This window comes from Hemicordylus capensis, chromosome 2 (assembly GCF_027244095.1).
Source record: "Hemicordylus capensis ecotype Gifberg chromosome 2, rHemCap1.1.pri, whole genome shotgun sequence".
Lineage (NCBI taxonomy): Eukaryota > Metazoa > Chordata > Lepidosauria > Squamata > Cordylidae > Hemicordylus > Hemicordylus capensis.
In genome coordinates this window covers 148,478,635-148,505,717 of record NC_069658.1, presented here as the reverse complement: position 1 = coordinate 148,505,717, position 27,083 = coordinate 148,478,635, and the positions used below count along the sequence as shown (strand labels likewise).

Here is a 27,083-nt window from a genome sequence, read left to right as displayed (position 1 = left end):
TGAGTTGGGAGCGGAAGTGCGCAGCGCCCCGGCCGCCGCCATTACACGGTGCCGGACTAGTTGGGGGGGAGGGAGAGATTGCCAGACTTGAGCGGCTCTCGCGCGGGCTGTCCCGGCGGGCTGTGGGGTTTGCGGCCGTTGGGCTTTCTCTCCCTCCCGCTGTTCCCCGCGCGCGGCTGCTGGCTTCCGGTCTCTGCGGGTGGGAGGGAGGGGGGCGGTGGTCCGGAGCGCGCCGCCCTGGCCACGCCACCCAGCGCTCCCTTCCCTCAACACTGAGCGGGCGGCGGGCCGCCGGCCGGCCGGCATGGAGGACAAGACATTCACCAAGGAGCTGGACCAATGGATCGAGCAGCTCAACGAGTGCAAGCAGCTGAGCGAGAGCCAAGTGCGGAGCCTCTGCGAGAAGGTGGGGGGCAGCGAAAGGCAGAGAAACGCGAGCGCTGCAGAGCGGCCGGACCGCGTTCGGTCCAAGTAGGCGCTGGATCCTGGCAGGATGCGCGGCCACGGAAGTGTGTGTGTGCGCGCGCCAGCCAGCCAGTCAGCCCGCGGCTGTCAAAGCAGAGAGAGAGAGAGAGGCCCAACATGACTCCGTGAAATGGGCTTGGCGCTTTCGCCCTGGCCAGTAAAACAGCGGGGCTCTAGCGCAGGCCCCTCGGAGCCAGGGTGACAGTTCCAAGAAGGCCGAGGATGGAGGGACTCCTCGGGGGAGTGGCATTTGTTGGTGGGACCTAGCAAGGTTGGAGTGGACCCTGGGACTATTTGTGGGTTTATTTGGCTTTTGTATCCTCCTCTTTCTCCCAGGAGCCCAGAGCCGTTGACCTGCATATGGTTAGCCCCACCTCAGCCCGGTGAGGTAGGTTAGGCTGAGAGAGCAGTGACTGGCCCTGAGTCACCCAGTGAGTTTCATAGCTGAATGGGGATTTGGACTCTGGTCTCCCCAGTCTTAGATCAGCACTCAAAAAGTGAAGATGGGTCCCTGCCCCATTCAAGCTTCTTCTTCAGAGAGAGGGGAGTGGGAGAGCAAAGAGCAAGCTTTCACCCGGCCAGAGGGGGCCCAAGGACACTTGCCCCCCACCCCGTTTGCAGTTATAGCCAAGTGTCTGATTTGTTGCCAGTGTATGAGAGACATAGGAATGCAAGAACAATTTTGTGCATAACTCTTAAAAGCATAAGTGACTGTTTAAGAATTAGTCTCGATGTTAAGGGCATGAAGAACTTGGGATAATGTGCTTCTAACCTATTTTATTTTATTTGTTAACAAATGCCTTTCTTGTCTGACTGAAGGTGTCACTTTCCTGAGAATTCTCTGCATCCTTAGAACTGTCACCTTGGCTTCCAGGTCTTGGTTTGAAATCCAGCTGTGTAACTGACTAATGCAGAAGCAGAAACCTCTAACTAAATATTTTTTTATTCCTTTCTTTGTTTTGTCACTTATTTCACATGCATGCATGGCGATCAAGATGTGTCCAAACATGTGCGTCTTCCTAACCTAGTTGCCACTTTTTAACCACCAGTTTATGAACAGTTCAGTTGCCCGTTGAGTCAGGGGGGCAAAATGAGTAGGACACCATGAAGGGCTTATTATGACCAGAATGTAATAATGAACATCCAGTCACACTGGATGTACATGTTAAATGAGCAGTTTGAGAACAGGCCCCTAATGCCTGTTGTTATCTTAATGTATTTTATTACTCGATTGCAGTAGATAAAATACTACTATGCAATATCTTTCAGCAAACTTGCCTGGATTATTTTTTTGTAAAGCATGGTTGCTGTTTGCTGTGTCTACATCTTCCACCAACATCAGTTTTTTCTTTCAAGCATATATTCTGGAAATTGAAGGCATGACTGATTGAAGCATGTCTTGCTTCAGAAATATGGGCAAGCTCCATAATATATATTTGACTTATGGGCCAAGCTTTTAAAATCTGAGCAAACCATATACATTCTAAATAGGTGGAAGCCCTTCTTCCCCTCCCCCCCACTTCCATGCACCCATCCCATGGGTTTTTTGTGTCATTTGACTTTCTTTGACCCAGCAAGCTAGAACTTTAGTTTTGACACCAGTGATTGGGTGGACAGCAATCTATAATTTTCTAATACTTAATAATAATAATTTAAATAATCATTCTCTTATCCCCTAGTTCTTTGCATACATCAGGGCTTCCCCAGGTGCCTGGGAGTCATGACACCTAGAAATTAAAGTGTGGAGCCTAGAGTAGGATATTCAGAGGTAGAGTTGTTTGTTTGTCCCAGGCAGCCCTGTTTCTGTTGTAAATGTATTACTTGTAAAGGAGATAACGAGAAGCCCATTGACCCTCTTTCTCCACAGTGTCCTTCACTAATTTTGTCAAGTATCCATTAGCTAGCACTGAGATCTTGGGACTGGCTCCTTGAGGCAAAGAAATTTGATCAAGGCCTGACACATACATATCTGCATTTTTTTAGAGGCATGTATTGGTAGTAGTGAGAGCATTAAAATAGTACTTACAAATTATGCCTCCATTATACTCTTATTTATTGATTTGACATATTTGTTTGTTAAATATAGTTTAAAAAACTATAGTTCAACCTCAATTATATCACCTCCAAGGCACACAGGACCAGTCACAATAGGTAGTGGTGTTTAGTACCAGGGAAGCACTTCTGTATTATGTCTTGTGCTATCTGCAACAAGACAGCATAGAATCAGGTGCTACATTCCTGGCTTTGGGACAAGAGTACATCCCCTGTGTTTGTTCCAATACTGGAGCTCTCAGTTCTGGCCACTCTGTTGTGAGTGGTGTGAAGGACTTGTATAATGCTGGTGTGCTCCACAAGGGGCTTGAGGGTAGGCATGTGTATGGAACTAGTTTTCCTGGTTTGGCTGGCACGAATCCAGATTGGAACCAAGAGGTTCAGGCTCAATTGAGTCAGGCCTGGCCGTCAAGCTGCCCAAGCTGGCTCATGAGCCAGCTTGAGGGGTGTGTTTGTAAAGGGAAATCTGGCAATTATTCCTCTTCACATGTAAAAGGCTTTTCCATAGTAAATGCAGGTGGGGGGAGGGATGTTCTACCTTTAAAAAACAAGCTGATGGTGGGGGCTCCTCCAACCCCCCTGCTGACCTGTCAAATGACAGGCCGGTCAGGCTGCAGCCTGTTTCAGGCCTCTATGCACACGCAGCCTCCATTAGAGTTACCTCTGCATGTGTGCAGAGGCCATTTGCTTCGCCACACAAATCGTGGTGAGGCAAATGGCCTCTGCACACACATGGAGGTCACTCTAATGGTGGGCGCAGAAGCCTGAAACGGGCCACAGCCTGACCAGTCTGTCATTTGGGAGGCTGACCGGGGGGGGGGGCAGATTGGAGGGGTTCCTGCCACTGCTGCTGGCTTGTTTTTTTTAAAGGTGAATAATACTTTTTCCTACACACACACACACCCCGCCGCTACATACTATGGAAAAGCCTTTTACTTGTAAAAGGGAAACCTTGCTGGATTGCCCTTTACATGTATACCCCTCAAGCCAGTTTGTGAATCAGGATTTCGAGCTGAGCTGGCTCGAACTCAAGCCTCGCTCGATTCAAATTGGCTCGTACACCCCTACTTGAAGGCAAGTGGAGCCATTGCTTGCTCTATTCACAACATAAAAACATATTTCAAGAGTGGTTTTATAGTGCTGAAAAAAGCTTGTGTTGGAGGAGGGAACTCATATTCCTAGTTTTAGAATTGTATTTTAGAAGCTAGCATTACATTTTTAAAGACAGAAGTCCTGCTCATAACGGGCTGGGGGCCGGGGGGTGGGGTTCAAATTTCCTGCTTGCCAGTACTTAATTTTCCAGCATCCTAGATTTTTTCAAGCCTTTCTCCCAGTTAAGGGCAGCTTCGAATGTGCACTTATCACTAGAGCACACTCACATTTCTGTGGCAGGAGTCTGTCTTGAAATTTTATATGGCTTAACTGTGAATCTCATACATGTTTGATTTCTAGTCTGATCAACTATTTTTCTCTTACCAGGCTAAAGAGATACTTACAAAAGAATCGAATGTTCAGGAAGTTCGTTGTCCTGTTACAGTTTGTGGAGATGTCCATGGTCAATTCCATGACCTTATGGAGCTCTTTAGAATTGGTGGGAAATCACCAGACACAAACTATCTCTTCATGGGAGATTATGTTGATAGAGGCTACTACTCAGTAGAAACTGTGACTCTTCTTGTGGCATTAAAGGTAAGGTTTGTGGGTTCTGAAAGTGAGGTTGGGATGGCTCTAATGTAGTTGTAGATTAGGAGCAGTGGAGGTGCAAGCCTTCTGCAAGGTATCTTATATAGTGGAAAAAATTATGCTGCTATATTTTTCATGGAAAACATTCAATTTCTAAACTATTATTATAGCACTCTTTAAGTCTACAAAAGTACTTGAAGTGGATTATTTTGAAGTAATTCTTACAACAGTTCTATCAGGTATGTAGGTATCCTTATATTGCAGGTGGGAAGCTGAGGCTGAGAGGGCATGGCTTACCTAAAGCCATCTAGTGAGTTCATGGTAGAGGCATGAGCCAAACTGGAAACGTCTTATAGCCCCCACCCTACAACTACTATAAAATGCATTGTTTCATAAATTAACTAGTAACATGATGAATGGATGCAAACTGGGCAATTTTGAACTTGTAATTAACTTTTTTTCAGGTGACTATGCCTAAGAAATATCTGTATAGTTAATGCACAGCTCTTTGCATGTGTTAAAATTACTGACTGGCATTCTGACTAATGGAAGAATGTGCCCTTTGAGGGACTGTGGAGGCATGCCATGTATGATGTGTGATCTGAGAGCCCACCGTGTGTCTGATCTTGCAGAGCTCTTCTGGAGTGTGAGCACCACTCAGAAGTCTCATGGCTCTTGCACAGCAGTGTGTGCACAGGGAGAAAGGGGGAGTTGTGCAAGGGCTCCTGCTGTGCCACTGCAGTCCCTCGAAACACGCCCTCCGTTAGTCACATTGTCAGCTGATATTTTTAACCAGTTTCTGTGCCTTTGTTTTTCCTTCATATTTAAAGAATGTAGGGGAAGTGCATGATACTGTCTTAAAATCTTTGCAGGTATTTCATTAAAAATAGCTTCTAAGTAAAGCTTTAAAAGTTTGAATATAACACTTTAAACTATACTGGACAGGATCCAGATTATTAATCATAACTAAGCACCATTGAAATCAATGGGACAAGCTAGTCAGGACTAACTGAAGATCCAGTAATTTCAGTGGGACTTTGTCATGACTAACTTAGTCTAGATCCTGCCTGATATGTGCTGTATGCATTTTTAAATTTCAATTCAAATACGTTGGCTATTGGAAGCACTTCTGAAATGTGTACAGATAACGTAGAATGCATATGAAGCTTTGTTTACTCAAACATGCTAAATCGGACCAAAGTTGGTCATCAGAAAATTTTCAGATTCAGATTGTCTGAACCTGTATTCAGAAAACCCACATAATTGGTTAGAATGTTTCTGGCAGGGCCAGCTCTAGGATGAATGGTGTCCTGAGCAAGGAACGCCAACAGTGTGTGTGCCTGTGCACGCACACACTGGTTAGTTTGTTGTTGCCAAGTTGTGTGGCAGGGTTTCAAAACCTAGCAGTGTAACAGGTTCTGCTGTACTCATTCTTTCCTAGCAAAGTCTGTGAAAAGGGCCCAGAACTACCTCTCAGTAATTTGCTGCTTTATTGCTGGTGCTTTCCTGCTGCTCCCGTTCTAACATCCCTCTGAGATCTCACAGGCCTTCTGCAGCTGCTGCTTCTATTTTCTTTCTTCAGGTCTTTCCCTCCAATCTTTTATTCTCAACCTAGTGTGCTCCCCAATCCCCCACACATTCACTTGCTCTTACTGCAAGAGAGAAGTAGAGATAAAAATCTTTCCTGGTTCTTTGTGTCCCCGTCCCCCCCACCGCCAGCTCACTACACTCAGTGTGCTCAATGGACAGTACGCCACCAAGCTCAGCTTGGCACCCCACACAGGTGGGCATCCTGGGCGACTGCCTAGCCAGCCCATCCCAAGGATGACGCTGATGCCTAGTATATGCAAGCTGCAAGGCGCAAGTTGCATATCTTTTAGAGCATAATAGTATAATCACTTGATGGACTCTTAATGTTTATTCATTCTCTATGGTTAGGTGCGCTACCCAGAACGCATTACAATACTGAGAGGCAACCATGAAAGCAGACAAATTACACAAGTGTATGGCTTCTATGATGAATGTCTACGGAAATATGGAAATGCAAATGTCTGGAAGTATTTCACAGACCTGTTTGATTATCTTCCTCTTACAGCTCTAGTAGATGGACAGGTAAGACAGTATTTCAGTCATGTGGTATTACTGGAGACTAGTCAGTGAAGCTTGCATTCTGCAAGCCTGGGTACCATGCTCCTAGCTGTTATGGGAAATCTTCCTCAAAAATGATTCAGGTGTATGAAGGGGCAATGGAACACAGACAGCTCAGCATTCTGTTTCTCATGTTTTTTTGCTTGCTCAGTGTTAAAATATTGCTGGTATTACGGGTATGAGGTTAATATCATTTGAGATTGAATTGTTAGGTGTAAGAGAAGTCTCTCAGATTTTCCTAGTAATTAGGGTGTCTTGAGGAATGTGTGTGCCAGATTTCAACTTTATGGATGGACCTGGAAATACTCCTAACATAGCAGGAAATAACAGAAACATACAGAAACTGCAGACAGTTTCAGTGACATTGAGTAATTACCAGGCCATCTACAAATCACCCTCTGGCAAGCAGGACACTCAGCACCACACAGATCTGCTCGTCAGAGGTCTCATTTCCATGCCTTTATTGAGAAGGTAATCCTTTCTGAGTAGTAGGAGAGGGTTCCCACTATTTCTTATCTCCATGTCCTAGTACAATGACAGAACCTAAAACCTCTGCCTGTGTGCCAGAAAAGGATCTGAGGGGGGAAAGGTTATTGGTGGCAGCCACAGATAATGACTGGCTAGCGAGTTAAGCCTAAATTTGTGGCTCCTTGGGAATGATCTTACACATTTCAAGCTGATGACCTTTCTCAAAGGCAGAATCTATAAAGTGGTATAATGCCTTATCAGTAACATTAACATATTGTATAAACACGCTTATATTTCAAACAAACCCCCCATTAAATCATAATTGTGAGAAATAACACAAGCAGATCGTAAAAAGAAAAAAGTTTTTAAAGGACTCCCAAGAGCATATAAAGTGAAATAAAAATAGAAAATGCATCAAATGTGTTCATAAACAGCTTATAAAATATTAATCCTCATAACTGCCTTGTTTAGAGTATCCTGTGTCAAATGGTAAATTCCAAAATAAAGCATTCATGTATTATATTTGGTGGAGCGAGGAGACCTGTAAACTTTCCTATGGTGAAAGCTTTTTATTTATTTATCCATCCACCCACCCAATGTGTAGACTGCCCCAAACATCCATGTCTGGACGGTTTACAAACAACATAAAACAGCGTGGAGAGCCAGCGTGGTGTAGTGGTTAGAGTGCTGGACTAGGACCGGGGAGACCCGAGTTCAAATCCCCATTCGGCCATGAAACTAGCTGGGTGACTCTGGGCCAGTCACTTCTCTCTCAGCCTAACCTACTTCACAGGGTTGTTGTGAAAGAGAAACAAGTATGTAGTACACTGTTCTGGGCTCCTTGGAGGAAGGAGTAAAATGTAAAAAAAAATAATAATAAAACAAATTTAAGACAAAAATGAAATCTTAGTTTAAAACCACAGTCAAGTTCAAAAGTTGCCAGTGAAATGTTTTAATCTTTTTATTGGTTGTTTTTATTCTCTTGTAAACCGCCCAGAGAACTTGCATTTTGGGCGGTATAAAAATATGTTAAATAATAAATTAAATTAAATTAAAGCTTGGGTTAAAACATAAGTCTTTATACTTTTAAAAGTTGTCAGAGATGGGAAGGCTCTTATTTCAGCAGGGAATGCATTCCAGAGTCTTGGGGCAGCAACAGAGAAGGCCTGTTCTTGTCTAGCCATTGGACGAGCTGATGGCAACAGTAGACGAATCTCTCTGGATGATATCAGTGGGCGATGGGGCTCATAGTTCTCTTAAATACCCAGGGCCTAAAGCCATTTAGGGCTTTCTAGGTTATAACTAGCACCTTGTATTTTGCCCAGAAATTTATTGGTAGCCAGTGTAGTACTTTCAGTACATGAGTAATATGGTTTCTCCAAGATGACTCAGAGACTAACCTGACTGCTGCATTCTGTACCAGCTGTAGTTTCTGGACTATGTACAAAGGCAGCTCCACTTAGAGAGCATTGCAGTAATCAAGTCTGGAGGTTCCAGCATATACGTACCACAGTTCTGAGGTTGTTTATTTCAAGAAACGGAAGCAGGTGGCATATTGGCTGAAGTTGGTGCTTTTTATCAACTTCTGGATCCAAACCTCTCCCTGGTATCTGAGGCTGGATCCAGAAGTACTCCCAGACTGCGTACCTGTTCCTCCTGGAGAAGTGTGACCCCATCCAGAACCAGCAGATCAAAATTGTTTCCCAAGTTCCAACCCTGCACAACAAGTATCTCTCCCAGTGGTTTCATGTAGATGTTAAAAAGCACTGGAGACAGTATGGAGCCCTGGGAGATGACATAGACACATTTTGAAAAGCAAGAGTCTCCAAGGTGCATCATCTGAAAAGTAGTAGGGAACCACTGTAAAGCAGTGCCTCCCACCCCCAACCCCATCAGATGCTCCAGAAGGATACCGTGATTGATAGTATTGAAAGCTGCAGAGACATCCAAAAGGACCAATAGAATCGCACTCCCGCTGTCAGTTCCCAATTGGAGATTATCCATCAGGCTGACCAGTGCAGTCTCTACCCCATAGCCCACCCAAAAGCCAGTTTGAAATGGGTCTAGATAATCAGTTTCCTCCAAGACTGCATGGGAGGCCACCACCCTCTCAGGTATCTTGCCCAGCCGTTGAAGGTTGGAGGCAGGCCTATAGTTGCTTAACTGAGGGATCCAAGGCAGGCTTCTTCAGAAGAGGTCTGATTGCCTCTTTAAGGCAGGGAGGCATTCTGCCCTCCCTCAGAAGCATTTATAATATCTACGATACTTTTTAAAGTGCAATATTATGCATATCAAGTCACCTTAAGTGGCGCAGCGAGGAAATGCTTGACTAACAAGCAGAAGGTTGCTGGTTTGAATCCCTGCTGGTGTTATATCGGGCAGCAGCAATATAGGAAGATGCTGAAAGGCATCAGCTCATTCTGCGCGGGAGATGGCAATGGTAAACCCCTCATTCTACCAAAGAAAACCACATGGCTTTGTGGTCGCCAGAAGTCGACACCAACTCGACAGCACACTTTACCTTTATCTTTATTATCGCACTGGATGTCCATTGTGGAATTTGGTTAGGGTGATGATGTAAAGAAAAGCCTGTTTCAGGGGATCTTTTCAGGTGATGTTAGAAGCATACGTTGCTCTCTCTTGGCAGCAGTCTGGATGGGAAAGTGACATATAGACAAATCCATTGTCCAAATTGGGGGAAATAGCACCATAATTGGTTCTAGACAGCAGCAAACGAGAGTTTGTTTTGCTGTTGTAGAAGGAACTGTACCACCTCTTCAGAATGCACATTTTAATTTTATTCTGCTTCTCTTTTCTTACTCAGATATTCTGTCTCCATGGAGGTCTTTCTCCATCTATAGATACACTGGATCATATTAGAGCTCTTGATCGTCTCCAGGAAGTGCCGCATGAGGTAGCATCAATGAAAATACATTTTAGTTTGTATAGGTACTTTGTTTGGTTTGGATACTTTCCCGCTTGCTGAAAAGTGTAAATTGAATATAGAACATAAGGTACAGTATTGAATTTTACTGGAACTGAAGCTGACACGTATTGTAAGTAGAAGATAGGACTCCAACACTTGGTAGATTAAGCAGATGCATCATATAGGGAGAAAAAACCATATGCTTTTTTTCTTTAGAAGTGTTATTCCCCACCCACCCCATTTGCAGATTTAATCAATTAATATTGCTTTAATTGGGTGACAGGCATATTACAAACTAAGACATAATTGCTTCTGATTTGTAGCTTGATTTATAGCAAGGTTCATGAGGAAGACACAGTAACATGTTCTGCAGTTGATTTTTTTTTAATCTTGTCACGCTCTGAACCAGTGAACTAGAGTAAAGGCCTAGCTGCATTATTTTATGTGTATTTACTTACCTACCTATCTTATTTCTCTGTTCCCTTTTATCACAAATGTTCCCAAGCAGTTTATTATGCACACACGTAATAAATACTTGTCTCATTCAGTTACTCTGTACACATGGATCACTCTACATTTGCAGCAACAAGAGTTCACTTCCTGTAGCTTTAGAAGATGACTGGTGCACTGGCCTAATTCAGATGTCACATGGAGCAGGATTGGGTTCTGTTTTTACATGATGTTCCCGAGCCTTAGGCACATACAGGTGAAACTCGGAAAATTAGAATATCGTGCAAAAGTCCATTAATTTCAGTAATGCAGATTAAAAGGTGAAACTGATATATGAGACAGACGCATTACATGCAAAGCGAGATAAGTCAAGCCTTAATTTGTTATAATTGTGATGATCATGGCGTACAGCTCATGAAAACCCCAAATCCACAATCCCAGAAAATTAGACTATTACATGGAACCAAGAAGACAAGGATTGTAGAATGGAACAATATTGGACCTCTGAAAAGTATACAGTATACTGTGCTTGATTGGCCAGCAAACTCGCCTGACCTGACCCCATAGAGAATCTATGGGGCATTGCCAAGAGAAGGATGAGAGACATGAGATCAAACAATGCAGAATTGCTGAAGGCCGCTAATGAAGCATCCTGGTCTTCCATAATACCTCATCAGTGCCACAGGCTTATAGCATCCATGCCGCACCGCATTGAGGCAGTAATTGCTGCAAAAGGGGCCCAAACCAAGTACTGAATACATATGCATGCTTATACTTTTCAGAGGTCCAATATTGTTCTATTCTTCAATCCTTGTCTTCTTGGTTCCATGTAATATTCTAATTTTCTGAGATTGTGGATTTGGGGTTTTCATGAGCTGTACGCCATGATCATCACAATTATAACAAATTAAGGCTTGACTTATCTCGCTTTGCATGTAATGCGTCTGTCTCATATATCAGTTTCACCTTTTAATTTGCATTACTGAAATTAATGGACTTTTGCACGATATTCTGATTTTCCGAGTTTCACCTGTACATCCCCTTTCACACTCACAAGGGGAGAAAAAGTTCTGCTTCTGATCCTGGCTTAGAAGCCTGGATTTGTCTTATTTGAGTCAGGGAATCCTGGCTTATTCTAACCATAGTTTCAAAAAAAAAAAAAAAAAAAACCCACCAGGATTTGAACCTAGGATTGTATCTCTGGCTAGAACACATCAGAATTGCCCAGTTTGAACAACAGATCCTAGCTTGTTCATTTCTCCCCACATGTACGAAGGGGAGGGTGTACACCTGAAGCTAGGGGGTGTTATGTGAAATCAGACTCTTGAAAGACTTTTTCAAGCGGGACAAGGCTTTATGAGTGAGGAACCTCAGAATGCTCCATTAAACTATGGATATCCTTTGATCTCATATGTAAATAAACATCCAGCCATCTACTGTAATAAAAGGGGAAAGTTTACATTTTGGAGGAATGTTCTTTCCTTTTGAGCTAAAACTGTGTTAGCCTTTATAGCCTTGCTCTCTTACACTGAGGGAAATAAGTATTTGATCCCCTGCTGATTTTGTCCGTTTGCCCTCTGACACAGAAATGACCAGGCTATAATTGGAATGGTAGGTTTATTGTAGCTGTGAGAGACAGAATACCAACAAACAAACCCTCAAAAGCCCAGTGCCCAAAAGTCAGCGATGGATTTGCATTGTAGTGAGGGAAATAAGTATTCGATCCCCTATCAACCAGCAAGATTTCAGGCTCCCAGGTGTCTTTTCACTATATGCAGGTAACGAGATGAGATGAGGAACACCCTCTGTAAGGGAGTGCTCCTAATCCCAGCTTGTTACAGTACCTGTATAAAAGACACCTGTCCATAGAAGCAAGCAATCACTCAGCTTCCAAACTCACCACCATGCCCAAGACCAAAGAGCTGTCGAAGGATGTCAGGGACAAGGTTGTAGACCTGCACAAGGCTGGACTGGGCTACAAGACTATCGCCAAGCAGCTTGGTGAGAAGGTGACTACAGTTGGCATGATAACTCGCAAATGGAAGAAACACAAAATAACTGTCAATCTCCCTCGGTCTGGGGCTCCATGCAAGATCTCACCTCGTGGAGTTGCAATGATCATGAGAACGGTGACAAAGCAGCCCAGAACTACATGGGGGGAACTTGTCAATGATCTCAGGGCAGCTGGAACCATAGTCACCAAGAAAACAATTGGTAACACACTATGCCATGAAGGACTGAAATCTTGCAGTGCCCGCAAGGTCCCCCTGCTCAAGACAGCACATGTACAGGCCCGTCTGCAGTTTGCCAATGCACATCTGAATGATCCAGAGGAGAACTGGGCGAAAGTGTTGTGGTCAGATGAGACCAAAATCGAGCTCTTTGGCATCAACTCAACTCGCCGTGTGTGGAGGAGGAGGAATGCTGCCTATGAGCCCAAGAACACCATCCCCACCGTCAAACATGGAGGTGGACACATGATGCTTTGGGGGTGTTTTTCTGCTAAGGGGACAGGACACCTTCACCGCATCGAAGGGACGATGGACGGTCATGTACCATCAGATCTTGGGTGAGCACCTCCTTCCCTCAGCCAGGGCATTGAGAATGGGTCATGGATGGGTATTCCAGCATGACAATGACCCAAAACACACAGCCAAGGTAACAAAGGAGTGGCTCAAGAAGAAGCACATGAAGGTCCTGGAGTGGCCCAGCCAGTCTCCAGACCTTAATCCCATAGAAAATCTCTGGAGGGAGCTGAAGGTTTGGGTTGCCAAACATCAGCCTCGAAACCTTTCTGACTTGGAGAGGATCTGCAAAGAGGAGTGGGACAACATCCCTCCTGGGTTGTGTGCAAACCTGGTGGCCAACTACAAGAAACGTCTGACTTCTGTGATTGCCAACAAGGGTTTTGCCACCAAGTACTAAGACATCTTTTGTGAAGGGATCGAATACTTATTTCCCTCACTACAATGCAAATCCATTGCTGACTTTTGGGCACTGGGCTTTTGAGGGTTTGTTTGTTGTTATTCTGTCTCTCACAGCTACAATAAACCTACCATTCCAATTATAGCCTGGTCATTTCTGTGTTAGAGGGCAAACGGACAAAATCAGCAGGGGATCAAATACTTATTTCCCTCTCTGTAAATGTGGTGTTTGACAGCTACTCCCAGCAATGATTATATTTGACAAGCATGATCTCCTTTATTATTATTTATGAAACTGCTTTATTGAGGTTTTGTGTTATTGCTTAATACAAAACTGATCGATAAAATTAAGTGTTGGGGGAGGCTTTTTGAGGCGGTTAAGATCTTTGACAGTCTGCACAACTGGAGCTTCCTTAAAAACTATTCTAAAGAATCGAGTTTTGGTATCTACATTTTCTTTCAGATATTAAATGGTTCTGCCCATTTAGGAACCATAGCTAGGATGTCCATGTACTAGCTGAAAGCTCTGGAAACCTATCAGGCATCAGTGGACAGGCTTCAACAGTGACTTAATATGTTTTACTATAACCAGTGCATAGTGTTTGCAGTGATTTTTTGAATTGGCTTGAAGGTAATCATAGCTGTAATTCTCCTCCTAGCTGCCATACAAAGATTGTGGCTTGACACTGGTGGATTCCTACAGATAATTCCTAACCAAACTGGAATTAGGAGGCAGATTATAAACTGAAACTGATGTAATCCAGAGTTTATTAGATGACTCAATATGGAATTCTGAAACTGTGCATTGCTTACATGATGGAGGAGTGTGGACTTTTAAAAGAAAACATTGTGCTTGTGTTGATGCATCGGCAGTTATGCCCTGTTAGTTTTGCATATAAGCACTGATCTTGCATGATTTCGGTGTCCCTCCCTGGGCTCTTTTCTTGGGTTCTGCCTCTTTAACCAGCTTCTGTTCTTTCGTTTTGGAGTGTGTGGGCATCTTTCTTCAATGCCTTTGCTATTTTTCCTGCTAACTCCTCCTAATTCTCTTCAGTCTGGTTTTCCTTCTTTTAACTTCAACTGAAACTCTCATCAATTTTCTCTCCAAATTGCAATTTTTGTTGTTAAACTTTGCATTCTATACTACTTGTTCTCTTCTTTAGCTTCTAGTTTTTCAGGTTCTGATTTGTTTCTGATTCTTTCAGTATATTTATAGTGAAAAGATTATTTTCACTAAATCTTTCACTAAAGGAATCCCCCCACCAGCCGCTTCCAATTCATTTAAGAGAAAAACAAGATAACCTCATGTCAATGATGCGTTCATTTTGTTTTCTAAATTTTCTGGTGTTCCTCAGGATTCTGCTTTGGATCTTCCTGTTTTTATCATCTTCATCCTCTTATTCTTCTTTGTTTGTTTCAGCTATACCACCATTGACATTAACGTATGCTTTCCTGTTTCTGAAGTTTCTTCCTCTTCTTCGTGTTTATTCCAAGCTTAGTCTAGCTAAAACTGTGGATTAAAACACGTGTGCGAGAATGCATGCTAAATTTTGGCTCCCACCCCCACCCCCCAAAAACAACTGTGTGGGGATGGGCATTCCAGTCAGGACTGCAATACATGGAGAGCAGAGGGTTCACATTTTCCTGCTGAAAATCCTCAGCCAGCCACCCACTAGTGACCTGCTCCCAAAGCAAGATAACTGTATTTCTTATTTTTGGATATTGGATATTGTTTACAAATATTTGTTAGTCTTCCTGTCCTCCCTGCCAGCCCGGGCTCTTGTGCCCCTTGAATTTCCCCCAAAGCCTCAGAAGTATGTCCAAGGAGGGGGTTTACTTCACCCATCAACCTTCTCTGAATCTGCTGCTGAGTCGCTCACTGATCCCCTCTCCCGTGGCTCTTCAGTTTCCCCAACTCCCCAGCAGCCCTCATCGTCGGCTGCCCCTTGCCCAAATAGCCCCATGCATACTTGACAAACCTCAGAGTCTCATCCTGGCTCCACCCCTTCCTGTGGCCATTTCATGTTTCCCTTCCTCCCAGCTGCCCCAACTCTCCTCCCACCCAGCTGCAGTTGCTTGAGGGCTGTTCTGCCTGGTGCAACACTCACCGGCACTCTTCACCCTCCTACCGCCAGCGTGGGTTGGCCCGACCTGTTCCCCCATGCCCTCCATGGATGGGAGAGGAGGGATGCTCCATGCCTCGCCACCCCCCACTGCTTCATCCAGTTAAGTGAATGGTGCTGGCAGGTGTGGTGTCCTGACAATTTGTCTTCCTTGTCTGCTTAGAATTTGGAAGTCATCTGTTATTTCAGCTGTCTCTCTTTGATGCCTCTCTGATTTGCTTCTCCAACTCCAGGTCACTCTCAGCGTTTTGATCCGTTCTGTGCACAGAAGTTGGTTTTTAATAAACTTGTGTGCTTGGTCTTTCTTTGAGAAGAACCCAACAGCTACACAATAAAGCTTGTTTGGTTTTTTCCCTAATCCTTGAAATTGGACAACAAATTGAGCAATATCTGTGGTGTTCTTTGTGGCTGCGTTAACTTGTTGTTGGGGTTAGTTGTCCCCAAATCTGTAGATGGACTTCCTTTGAGGAATTCATGATTTTAGTTCATTTTCAAAGGGTGTCATCCAAATCTTTGGTACAGTGGTGTGCTGTTGACAGAAGCTCCTTCTTCTCATGTCAGGATCCCTTCTGTGTGCACAAGGACCTTTGTGTAAGTGCAGCTTTCCTGCTTGCCAAAGAAATGTCCATTGACAGTGAGTGGCTGTGTCAAAGATTTGGATGCCACTCAGTGAGTTTAGGATTCTTACTTGCTGCTTGCCAGTCTGGAAGCGTTGAAGAGTTGCTTCATGTGTCACAGACCTAGTTTTTCACCTTTTAATACCTCATTGGCCAAGGCAAGGTTTTGAGCCAGAATAATTTTGGCAGTGATTAGGTTGTGCTGTTTGAATAGCTTGACTGATGTTTTAAGATTGTACTTCTATTCGGTAAAACTATGCTGGGTATATTAATACCAGAGTGTGGTTTGTGGGCACATGATACAGCTACCCTGCTGAAATTAAGCAGGTCTAGGTTTGATCAGTGCTTGGATAACTGACTGCTTTGAGTTCCACAATGGAGTATAAAAGTAGTAAGTATAACATTTCTGAGTATTCAAGGTACTTGACAATATACTATCTTGTAATTTTAACAAAAATTACCCACTATAGGTAGGTCAGATTGATTGATTGATTGATTGATTGAACTAACATTTTTATACTGTCCAAAACTTACATCTCTGGGCAGTTTATGGGGGACTGAGGCTGGGAGAGCATGGTTTGCCCCAGCAATATGAGGAGCTCTGTAACTGATTGCAGTTATCCTTGGCAGCCTGTGAAAAACCTGTCTTTACAACTTGATGCTATTTTCATGTGAGTTTTAATGCCTTAAGTGTAATTAATATTATCCAAGCATAGTCTCTTTTTAGCAAGGCTGTATAGTCTCCCTCTGTATCTCTTATATACAAGATACAAATTCCTCAAGACTGCCACAATTTTCTTTCTCATTTGTGTAATGATATAAAAGGCTTGATGTTATATGCAATAAACTGTAGAGAGCTAAGTGCTGCTAGCTTTTAAAGTAGCTGTTATGTTTTCGTTCTTCATGTGTGTGTTGATGAGAGATACTTTTTCTTTGACAGGGCCCAATGTGTGATCTCTTATGGTCTGATCCAGATGATCGTGGTGGCTGGGGGATTTCCCCACGTGGTGCTGGCTACACATTTGGCCAGGATATTTCTGAAACTTTTAACCATGCCAATGGTCTCACATTGGTGTCTCGTGCTCATCAACTTGTAATGGAGGTATAGTTGTTATATCTGATTGGTTTAAGTTTGGAGCTATAACTTTCACACTTTTTACCCAACTTGTGTTCCAGAGAGTTCAAAATGACTGAAAGATATCCACGAAGTATTGAAATAATTTGTGGGAGCATTATGGAAAATGTGTAGAATAAACTGCAAAATATAAGTGTGTGGGATAAGTCTCAAGGGTTGGTCTTCCTCCCAACAAGGGGTGTGCATGGACTGCAGGTTGTGCACTGGTCTGAATTTGGACCGGTCCGGCAGACCAGTTTGGCTGAACCTCGAACCGGTCCGGCAGTGCAGGGAGGCAGTGGCGGAGAGTAGCACCTTTTAAATGTAAAGATGGAGGGTCTTACCAGCAGGACTGCTGCTGCCAGCTCCCCTCGTGGCTCCATCCTCCTCCAGGCCTCCCTGCTCTAGTATTGGCAAGTTTTTGAACATTGTGGCCCAAGTTAGCTTTTGAATGTAATTTTAATATATTATTTGATGTCTTAAATAATCTTTGTTTCGTATGAATTAAGCAGTTTCAAAGTATTGAACATTCAGTAATCCCAGAACGTTTTAAGGTGGGTTAAAATGCCATATAAGCTATAAACACGCAATGTTGCTAAGTTCTGCACAGCTGTGTGCAAAATTTGCCGGACCACCAGTAAATGCTAACTAGACCTGATGCAGCACAGAGCCCCACCTATAAACTATAGACTGTTTACAATTTTATAGTTTTCTGTAACTGCTGATTCATGGTGCTCTGGCTGCCTTATGACGGCCAAAAACCATAATACAGTCTTTATAGTTTCTAACCATTTAGCAGTTTCTTAGTGTGTATACTTCCTCGATTTTAATAGCCTTCAATAGCTGCCAGGGTCATGTTTTCTTGCCTTATGCTGGTCAAAGACCATAATAAAGTTATTGATTGATTGATATGAGCTATAAAGACTTTGTACAATGCCTTGTAGAGATGCATCAGGCAGAAATTAATCTAGAGCACCTCTAGGAAGTGTTAAAAGTAAGTAAGAATCAAATGCTGAGGAAGCTGTTGAATTTCTGCCTGCGTGCATCCCTCCTTAGCTGATGTCGAGCTGAAAAACCAAGACAAAGGGTGAGTCCATGGAGTCTCATTTGTAAATCCAGTATAATATATCAGTGTTCAGTAGCTGTGAAAAAGGTAAATTCCATGCTCGGAATAATTAGGAAGAAGATTGGAAATAAAAATGCTAATATTACATGCCTGTATACAAATCTATGGTGTGGCCACATTTGGAGTACTATGTACAGTTTCGGTCACAGTATCTTAAGAAGGACAGTGTAAAACTGGAAAAGGTGCAGAAGAGGGCAACAAAGATGATCAGGAGCCTAGAGCACCTTCCTTATGAGGCAAGGCTACAGCATCTGGGGCTTTTTAGTTTGAAAAGAGGCAACTACAGAGAGATGTGGTGATGGTTTTTAGAATTATCCATGGAGTAGAGAGAGTGGATAGAGAGAAACTTTTCTCCCTCTCTCACAACACTAGATTCAAGGTCATCCCATGAAACTGATGGCCAGGAAGTTTAGGACCAGCAAAAGGAAGTACTTTTTGACCCGGCTTATAATCAATCTATGGAATTATGTGCCACAAGATGTGGTGGTGACCACTAGCTTGGATGGCTTTGAAAGGGGCTCATAGAAATTCATGGAGGACAGGTGTTTCAATGGCTACTAGTCTGATGACTATACAGTAGGCCACCTCCAGTTTCAGATGTGATGCCTCTAAATACCAATTGGAAGGGAGCAACAGCAAAAGAGAGGGCAAGCCCTCAAGCTCTTGCCTGTGGGCTTCTCAGAGGCATCTAGTGGGCCACTGTGTGAAACAGGATGCTGGACTAGATAGGCCGTGGACTGTTCTTATGGTGTGGACATTAAGCTAGTTACCCCTTAATTTGCGATTGCCACACTTTTTAGAACAGAAATTTAAATTTAAAGCATTTTAACTCTCATCTTAAACCGTTTTTGGACTGCTGAATTTCCAGGCTTTAAAAAAAAGAAAAGAAAATATGCCACTGTTGGGAAAAGATGGGCAGTCCAAATTGTTGCTAGCTAAGCAGAACCTCCATAGTCATGGGCAATATAACTCTGATGTAGAATGTTAATGTTCAAATGCATTATTCTAGTTGGGTCAGTGTACCTCTGATGTAGAACCTCCATGTTAAAAGGCAGTCTGCCACTGCCTTGAGTACCATTGCAAGGCCTCCTGCTACATTATCACCACCTCCTGTTCCCTCAGAAGTGCATTTGCAACCTCACTGCCACCTCACAAGGCCCTGCTGCCTTCTTCCATTCCCTCATAAATCCATTTGCTACCTTGCTGCTGCCTCATGTGTCTTTGTTTTTTTCAAAACCTAAGATTATGCTTCAACATATCTGATTTTTTTTAAAAAGAGTGTTTTTAAAGTGCATTATCTGATAGCAAAAAAGTAGCCAACAGCTGTTATGGTCAATTTTAAACTGTTCATCCCAGCCATTTTACATCAGATCTGCACCAGATTGATGTCTGCAGGTGTTTAGGCAAATTGGAGAGATGTTTTTCATTTAGTGACCAGTAGAATGTTCAGGGCTTATGATGTTAGAATGTTGAAACAACACATAACTGTACTGGCACCAGTGTTGCCAGTAACAGAGATTCCCAAATGTTGACAACTACAACTCCCATCATCCCTGGCCAAAGACTGTTGCAACTGGGGATTATGGGAGTTGTGGTCAACATCATCTGGGAATCCCTGTTATCAGGCAACTCTGATTGGCAGTACAGTGTATTTGCAAGCAAGATCCTCTACTAAATGTATGTCACATCTTTTAAAAATGGCACGAGACTCTTCACTGAACCAATCTTTCCCCCCACTGCAGGGTTACAACTGGTGTCATGATCGGAATGTTGTCACCATTTTCAGCGCACCTAATTACTGTTATCGCTGTGGGAACCAGGCTGCTATCATGGAACTAGATGACACTTTAAAATATTCCTTGTAAGAAATATTGTTTCAGTTGGGGGTGTTCAAAGCGAGTAGTAATTCTGACCCTAGATTAAATATTATTCTTTAGACAAAGCATACCACTTTAGAATATCTAATAGCATTCAGAAAAGGACAGATGAAGAAAACAGCAGTATTCCAAACTTGTGCATTTGGAAATACTGCATTTTAGCACAGCTTTGATTATATATAAAACAGAAGCTTATCTAATAACAGAACTTAGTTTGAGGAAAATAGAAAATTTTAAAAGTCACATGAAGTTGGGACAGAATTCAATACGAAAAATGAGCTATACATTGATATGATCCTAAACAGTTTACTTGAATATAGTCCCTTTATTTCAGTGGAACGATATTAATACTATTATCACTGTATTCTTTTTGTGAACCACTTAGAGCCTTTGGAGTTAGGTGGTATATAAATTAAACAAACTACATTTGACTGCCACCAAACTCCAGTGATGGGTGAGCATTGGAAATACTGACAAAATATTTTTATTGTGTCGTAAGTCCTGTTTCCCATTTATGATTTGGTGTTGCCAGTCAGAGCAGCTTTTCACTATGATGATTCTGCCTTTTCCCTGTAAGTGAGAAGTGACATCCCAGCTAACGAAGTGTGCACACTTTGAAGGGTTGTGGGGCTGTGACAGTGCAGCTCCTTCCTTCCCCCTGCACACGCACACTTCTGCACCAGAACCCATGGAGTCTGGCGTGCTCCCTGCGCTCCGGAAAGAATGTGCAAGATCGGAAACAAGTCACTGGCCCTCAACCTGTTTGCAGTCTTTCAGAGTACTTCCAGGGTGCAGGGAGCACTCCAGACCCTCTGGGTCCTGGTGAAGCAGTGTGTGTTTGGCAGGGGAAAGGAAGGAATTGCATTAGAGCTTCCGTTGTGCCTTCGCACTCCTTCAAAATACGCACGCTTCATTAACTGGGATGTCAGCCAGTGACAGAAGGCATAGTCTAGTAATGGGAAATTGCTTAATTTTACCACTGAAATTAATGGGACTTGGTGGTTTGATTGTGCCTGTATAGTTTTGGCAACCTCTAGTATCTTCTTTTGGCTTGATGAGACAAGAATAGGAGAAATGCAGGGGTGGAGAGGCTTTGTAACTAATAAGGAGTTTGGGTGGAAGAGAATGCATTTCATTACTTTTTTCCCTTCAACAGCCTTCAGTTTGATCCAGCACCTCGCCGCGGAGAGCCTCATGTTACTCGGCGTACCCCAGATTACTTCCTTTAAACATCTCTTCAGCCTGGCCTTGATCAGAAGTAGTACACCTGGCTTTTTTTAAAAAAACAACAACAATTTGTGATAAATTGAGGTCTGTCTCAGCATAAAGCCTCTTCATGGACCAAACCGTGCCATAATGAGGATGATGAGCTTTTGAGCACAACTTATGACCGACTTCAACACACTAACCAACCCTTTATCAGCCAGTCCAACAGCCAGTTTGCCTGCTGTAACTGTAGTCATTGTTTTCTTCTGGACTGTTAAGAGGAAAAGTAACTAACTTTCATCTCCTTTTCATGCTTAATTGTAAATTTTAGTTGTAGTGTTTAACTGGCATGTATTAACATTTTGAAGTTAAAGGAAAATGCACAAACTAACTACCCTCTTAATCCTATCGCCCTCTTTTATTGACATAAGTAACTTAACTGGAGAAAAAAAATCCTCTTGGGAGTATGTTGTCATAAACCTTCCCTTCATTTAAACTCTAGATTACTGTTCTGTGTCGATCCTACCTTTCTTCTGTATATTTGTCATGAAAGTGCTTGCATCTTATTTGATGTATTTGAACAAATAAACTTGCAGCTCATTAATCCAGACAAATGGATATTATGGAATGAAGTCTCTTATACATACATTAGACAATACAGGAAATGATCAATTGTCAGAACATTTTTTTGTGGTTTATTTGCATTTATTAGGTGGTGAAGCTTTAGGACAAGGAATATGTAAGCTGATTTTCAGACTAGTGTACCAAGGCAGTGTTGGTTTTCACTCTTTTCTTACTGGCATGAAGGTAATAGCTAAGTTACTTTATTAAACAATTCTCTAGTTATTCATTGGGCTGCACTCAGCACATCTCCAAATACCTTCTAGAACTGTTTTGATTGCACATCAAGTTGTGCACAATTATAAATGAAATACAGGAGTGAGAGAATGTGGCCTTGCATATAGCTGCAGAAAAATACTGAAAGTACACGTTCAGGTTTCATCTATCTAGCAGATAACCTTCTTCTCTTCTGCCCTGTGTACTTGTCAGGCTTGTGGCTGACAATACAGGAAAACCTCGGTATTCGCAGGGGTTCTGTTCCCAGCTAGTGTAGGGGATATCGAAACTGCAAATGCCGGGTAACGGGGGCTATGGAACCCCAAGGGGGGGGGCGGGTGGAGGAATTGGCCAAACATTGTATTGTGGGTATTTAAACTGTATTTTTTGGTTTTAAAAAAAGAAATTAGTCAAAAAATGGCCAAAAATTAGGTGAAAATGCACCACCACCTCTATGCAATCCCTGCTGTCACCACTGCCTCTGCTGTCATCTGCAGTAATTTCAGTGGGTAAAATGCACCGGCAACGGTGATTTTGAAGAGTTAAATGCTGCCTCCTTTCCCCTTGCCCCCCTCCAACCCAAGCCCTTGATTTGTAAAGGGGATCCTTGCCGGATTTCCCTTTACAAGTATGGCCATGGCTGACCCCCAACTCAAGGCTAAGCGAGTCTGTCTTTTTTCTTCACGTATGCCGAGTTCCCCAACCATGGATATGCGAAACCACAGATAACAAGGTTTGCCTGTAATCTGACAAAATGTATTAGCAGCTGCAGAATTCAGTTTCTGAAACAATCTAGCCTCCTTATGATTGCAAAGGTGTGTGGCTAATGGCTAATGAAGTAGTTTCACGTGAGCTGGAGAAGATTTCCATAGATCAGTCTCTTTGATAATCTACATAACTAGACCTTGCCCCTTTTAACTAGCAGAATTATATAAAATTAGAACAGTTTGCTCAAATGTGCTTACATGTTAGATAATGGTAACTTTATGCTCTGGTACAATGTCCTCAATATTTCCCGTTCTTCTTTTCTTTTGCTATCTTTTTACCCTCCCAATTACTTCCTCTCACCTGGTTAAATGGACGACATGCAAAGAATGCACAGTTTGTTGCAAAATAGTCATTGCAAAGATAACTCTTTTTGAGAAAGAGAGAGAGCATAGAAACCCATTGATTTGGTGCCATCTTTGTTTTTTCTGGTCTTGCTGTTGTACATGTAGCTTTCCCATGCCATGACTTGGTTCTAGGCCTCCGTGTTCAGTGTATGCTTGTGGATGAGCAAGGATTTTCATCTCCGTTCAGTAGCAGTAAAAAAAGCAGTGAATCCAGTCGGTAGTCACAAAGAAGAGAACACATGATTCTGTGAAGATTAGTCCTTGATGTCTCACACGCGCTTTCCTGAGCTTCAGATGTGCAGCTTGTTAACGAAGTGTAACCAGCTCTTCTGCAGAAGTTGGGTGAATGGCCACAGTCTGATCAAAGTCAGCCTTTGTTGCTCCCATTTTGACAGCAACAGCAAAGCCTTGGAGCATTTCATCACATCCCAATCCTTGCATGTGAAGCCCAACAACCTACAAGACAAGATCCATGAATATCTTAAACACAGGGCTTCAGGCATCATTATGTTAAGCACCAATACAAAGCCAAACACTTGTACTCCTAAGCCAGCCAGCTTTTTATAAGCTTATCAGTGAAGATCTTATGTAAAGAACTGGCTTTGCACACCAAATGATGACCCCTCTGGTGTCTTTCACAGGGCGTGAGGAAGAAATGTGTTTTCCTACATTTACTAGCTCGACATCAAAAAAATCCTGACATAAAAGGAATTCAGGAAAAGTGTTCTCTTTATCAAACCTGTATCCCATCTTCCTCTTCCCTATCTTTAAAAGAGGGTGTTTAAATATGGGGGAATAGAATTATTGCTAGATACTCTTTCCTGCTTTACTCACTTTTTCTTGTTCGGTGGCACAGACCAGTTTCATCAGACACTTTGTTTTCCTTGTAGTCACACTATGATACAATGGGATAAACTCAGTCATGTAGATTTTCACATTCTCTCCCCCATATATTTCTTTAGCTTCCGCTGGAACAAAGAAAGGTGCCAAGATAAAATGTTTGGTTACATGTGTTGTAGATAATTAAAGAGGGGAGGAATCAAACTATTTTATGCTTAAGCAGCAAGAATTGCTTTACTTTGAAGGTACAGGCAAACCTCTGTATCTGTGGGGGTGACTGGGTGCTGAAACTGCAGATACCAAGGCATTGACTCTATGGGATGGGGGCGGTTAGGTTCCTGGAAGCTGGAAAGGGGGCAAAAAGGTGGGAAGTCTGCGGGTGTCCAGCTGTCTAGGAATGCACCCCTGGACCAAATTCCCCACCCCCACCCCCCAAAAAAATCTTTTTTTTTTTTTAAGGAAAAAGAAAGAAGTGAGCCACAAAAAAGGCTCCTCCTAACAAAAAGGTGGCTGGAAATGATTTCCATGGTCACTTCCAGCCCTCTAGGAAGCCCAGGTGCATGGGTTTTAACCCTTTTGTATCTGCAGATAATGAAATCAGGCAGCTGTCAATTAGACACCCACGAAACCGTGGATATAGAGTCTACGTGGAACGAGGTTTGCCTATAGCAATATCCATATGCAGGTGACATCCATCTCTGCCTCGTGGGAGGCGAAAACCCTGAGCCAATTCTGATCTGGAGGAAGGCAAACAAATTGAAACTCAATCCAGATAGGAAAGAGGTTATATTGTAAGCCCTTTTGGAACTGAGACATCTTATTTATCTACATAAAGTGCTTTGGGAACTTTGGTTAAGAAGTAGTATATAAATGTGCATAATTGTAAAGGTACTGTTAGAATTCCACTTATCTGGATGGAGGTTTACATCCACTGCTGGATGGGGTTGCACTCACCCTGAAGATGCAGGTATGCAGTTTGAGAAAGCTTTTGAACAAGATGTTAACCCAGAGTGCCCAGGTGACATTGGTGGCCAGGAGTGGCTTTTCTCAGCTTCATTTGATTCACCAACTGTGGCCCTATCTAGTTAAATAGGTTCTAGCTTCATTCAATATGTCCCAACTAGACTACTGTAATGTGCTTTATGTGGAGTTACCCTTGAAAACGGTCCAGCTGATACAAAGTGTGGCTGCTAGACTGTTGACAGTGTAAGTTGCCACAATTCTGTCACATGTCACAAAAGGACCCACAAGAACCCACCACCATATTCAAGTTTTTAGGCTTTTTTTTTTAAAAATGCATGGAGCATTAAAAACTATCTCATGTATAAATGGTGGAAGTTTGCAATACCTCCAGATACCATGAAGTAAAAAGATAATATAAAGAGATTTAATAAACACTCTAACACATTAATGTGGACAATGTATATAAAAATATAAAAACACATAACAATAGGAAACAAATGTAGAGCAACAGATTTGTAAAGTGAGAATTAACTATCCACTTTGCTGCTGAGAACCCCAAAATAAATATACAACTTGCAAGTCAGTTCTCTGTAAGTCAACCATCATGTTGGAAGTATATACATTTTTATATACATTGTCCACATTAATGGGTTAAAAGAGAGTGGTTTTTAAAAAAATATTATTATTACATTTTAAATCCCGCTCTTCCTCCAAGGAGCCCAGAGCGGTGTACTACATACTTAGGTTTCTCCTCACAACAACCCTGTGAAGTAAGCTAGGCTGAGAGAGAAGTGACTGGCCCAGAGTCACCCAGCAAGCCTCATGGCTGAATGGGGATTTGAACTTGGGTCTCCCCGGTCCTAGTCCAGCACTCTAACCACTATACCACGCTGGCTCTTTATATTACCTTTATCTTTATATTACCTTTTTACTTCCTGGTATTTGGTTTGGGGCAGTATATAAATGTATTAAATAAATAAATATTAGGAGTTATTGCATTTATAAATTAGATAGTTTTTAATGCTCCAAGCATATTTTTTTTAAATTTAGGCTGTTATGTGGTGGTGGATTCTTGTTGGGTCCTTTTGTGTATCAGGTTGAACCCACCTAAGCCCTCTTCAGTGTTTCAGTCACATGTGTTTTACAGCAACTGCAGTGCCTACTAGTTTGTTTCAGGGGCCAATTCAAGTTGCTCATTACTTTTAAAGATAAGGAATGGGACCAAGTTAAGAGCTTCAGAACTGCCTCCACCCTTGTGAACCTGCCTGAACTCCAATATTAGTATCATAATCCCTGCACTCTGGCACACTAACTCAAATTTGACTGGAGACTATTGATTCAACTGTGGTTGACATCCAGACTAATGTAGTGCACACCAAAAAACATTGCACACATGCAACAGGGGAATTGTACTTCCCTCTGCAACTTACTATGCCTTCCAAATATGTCCATGAGGGTTGCAGGACCCTCAGGGACATATTTTCAGGAGGCGAAAAATGTTGGGAATAAATCTTTTTCATGCAGCTGTTTTTGCTTTTGCAGTGATCTACAGCTAATACTATTATGTTGAAAATCACCCCACCCCTATTGCATGTGTCCAACCTTTTTTGGCACATGCAAAATTTGTCTGGATGTCAGCCATTGTTATTTTTTTAAATCTCAATTGAACTGTATGGGAAACCTGTTCAGATTTTGGGGGGGGGGGGATATACATCATCTAACACTGAGGGGCCATAGCTCAATGGTAAAGCACATGCTTTGCATGCATAAAGTTCCATGTTTAATCTCTGCCATCTCCCAGTAAGGCAGGGAAAGACTCCTATCTGAAATCCTAGAGAACTGCTGCCAGTCAGTGTAGATAATACTGTGCCAGATGGACCAATGGCCTGACTCCGTAGAAGGCAGCTTCCTTCTGTCTATTATTATTAATCACGTTTTAATTCCTGTTATTACTGATCCCATTATTGTTGCTGCTGTTCTACTCCTCTACTTCCAAATGAAATAATGGAGTTGGGTTTTTCCCCCATTTCCAGCTGCTGTCATGCTCAAGGTTCGTTTGTCATTTGTATGACTGAATACGGGATACATTCACCCTCACATTGGATTACACTTTGTTTGGGCAAGGGTTTTAATACAGAAGCATCACAAGTGG

The 27,083-nt window shown here is 42.6% G+C and overlaps 2 protein-coding genes across 3 annotated transcripts in view; one reads left to right on the top strand and one right to left on the bottom strand.

The window, feature by feature from the left end:
• Window positions 1-21,797, top strand: PPP2CB (protein phosphatase 2 catalytic subunit beta). 2 transcript variants are annotated; one of them, XM_053300351.1, is made up of 7 exons: window positions 1-406; window positions 3,997-4,206; window positions 6,139-6,312; window positions 9,641-9,730; window positions 16,797-16,958; window positions 19,839-19,957; window positions 21,130-21,797. In XM_053300351.1, the coding sequence occupies exons 1-7, from the start codon at window positions 305-307 to the stop codon at window positions 21,200-21,202; spliced, it is 930 nt and encodes a 309-aa protein (XP_053156326.1). In that variant the 5' UTR covers window positions 1-304; the 3' UTR covers window positions 21,203-21,797. The 2 variants fall into 2 exon arrangements, with proteins under 2 accessions (XP_053156326.1, XP_053156327.1); XM_053300352.1 differs by lacking the exon at window positions 1-406 and adding an exon at window positions 546-736.
• Window positions 21,798-21,862: 65 nt separating this feature from the next.
• GSR (glutathione-disulfide reductase) overlaps window positions 21,863-27,083 on the bottom strand; it is a 29,389-nt gene continuing 24,168 nt past the window's right edge. Inside the window, exons 12-13 of the mRNA XM_053300350.1 lie at window positions 23,963-24,096; window positions 21,863-23,584 (exon numbers count right to left, since the gene is read on the bottom strand). Of these exons, the coding sequence (XP_053156325.1) occupies window positions 23,435-23,584; window positions 23,963-24,096 (284 nt within the window). The 3' untranslated portion in view covers window positions 21,863-23,434. The remainder of the gene's footprint in view (window positions 23,585-23,962; window positions 24,097-27,083) is intronic.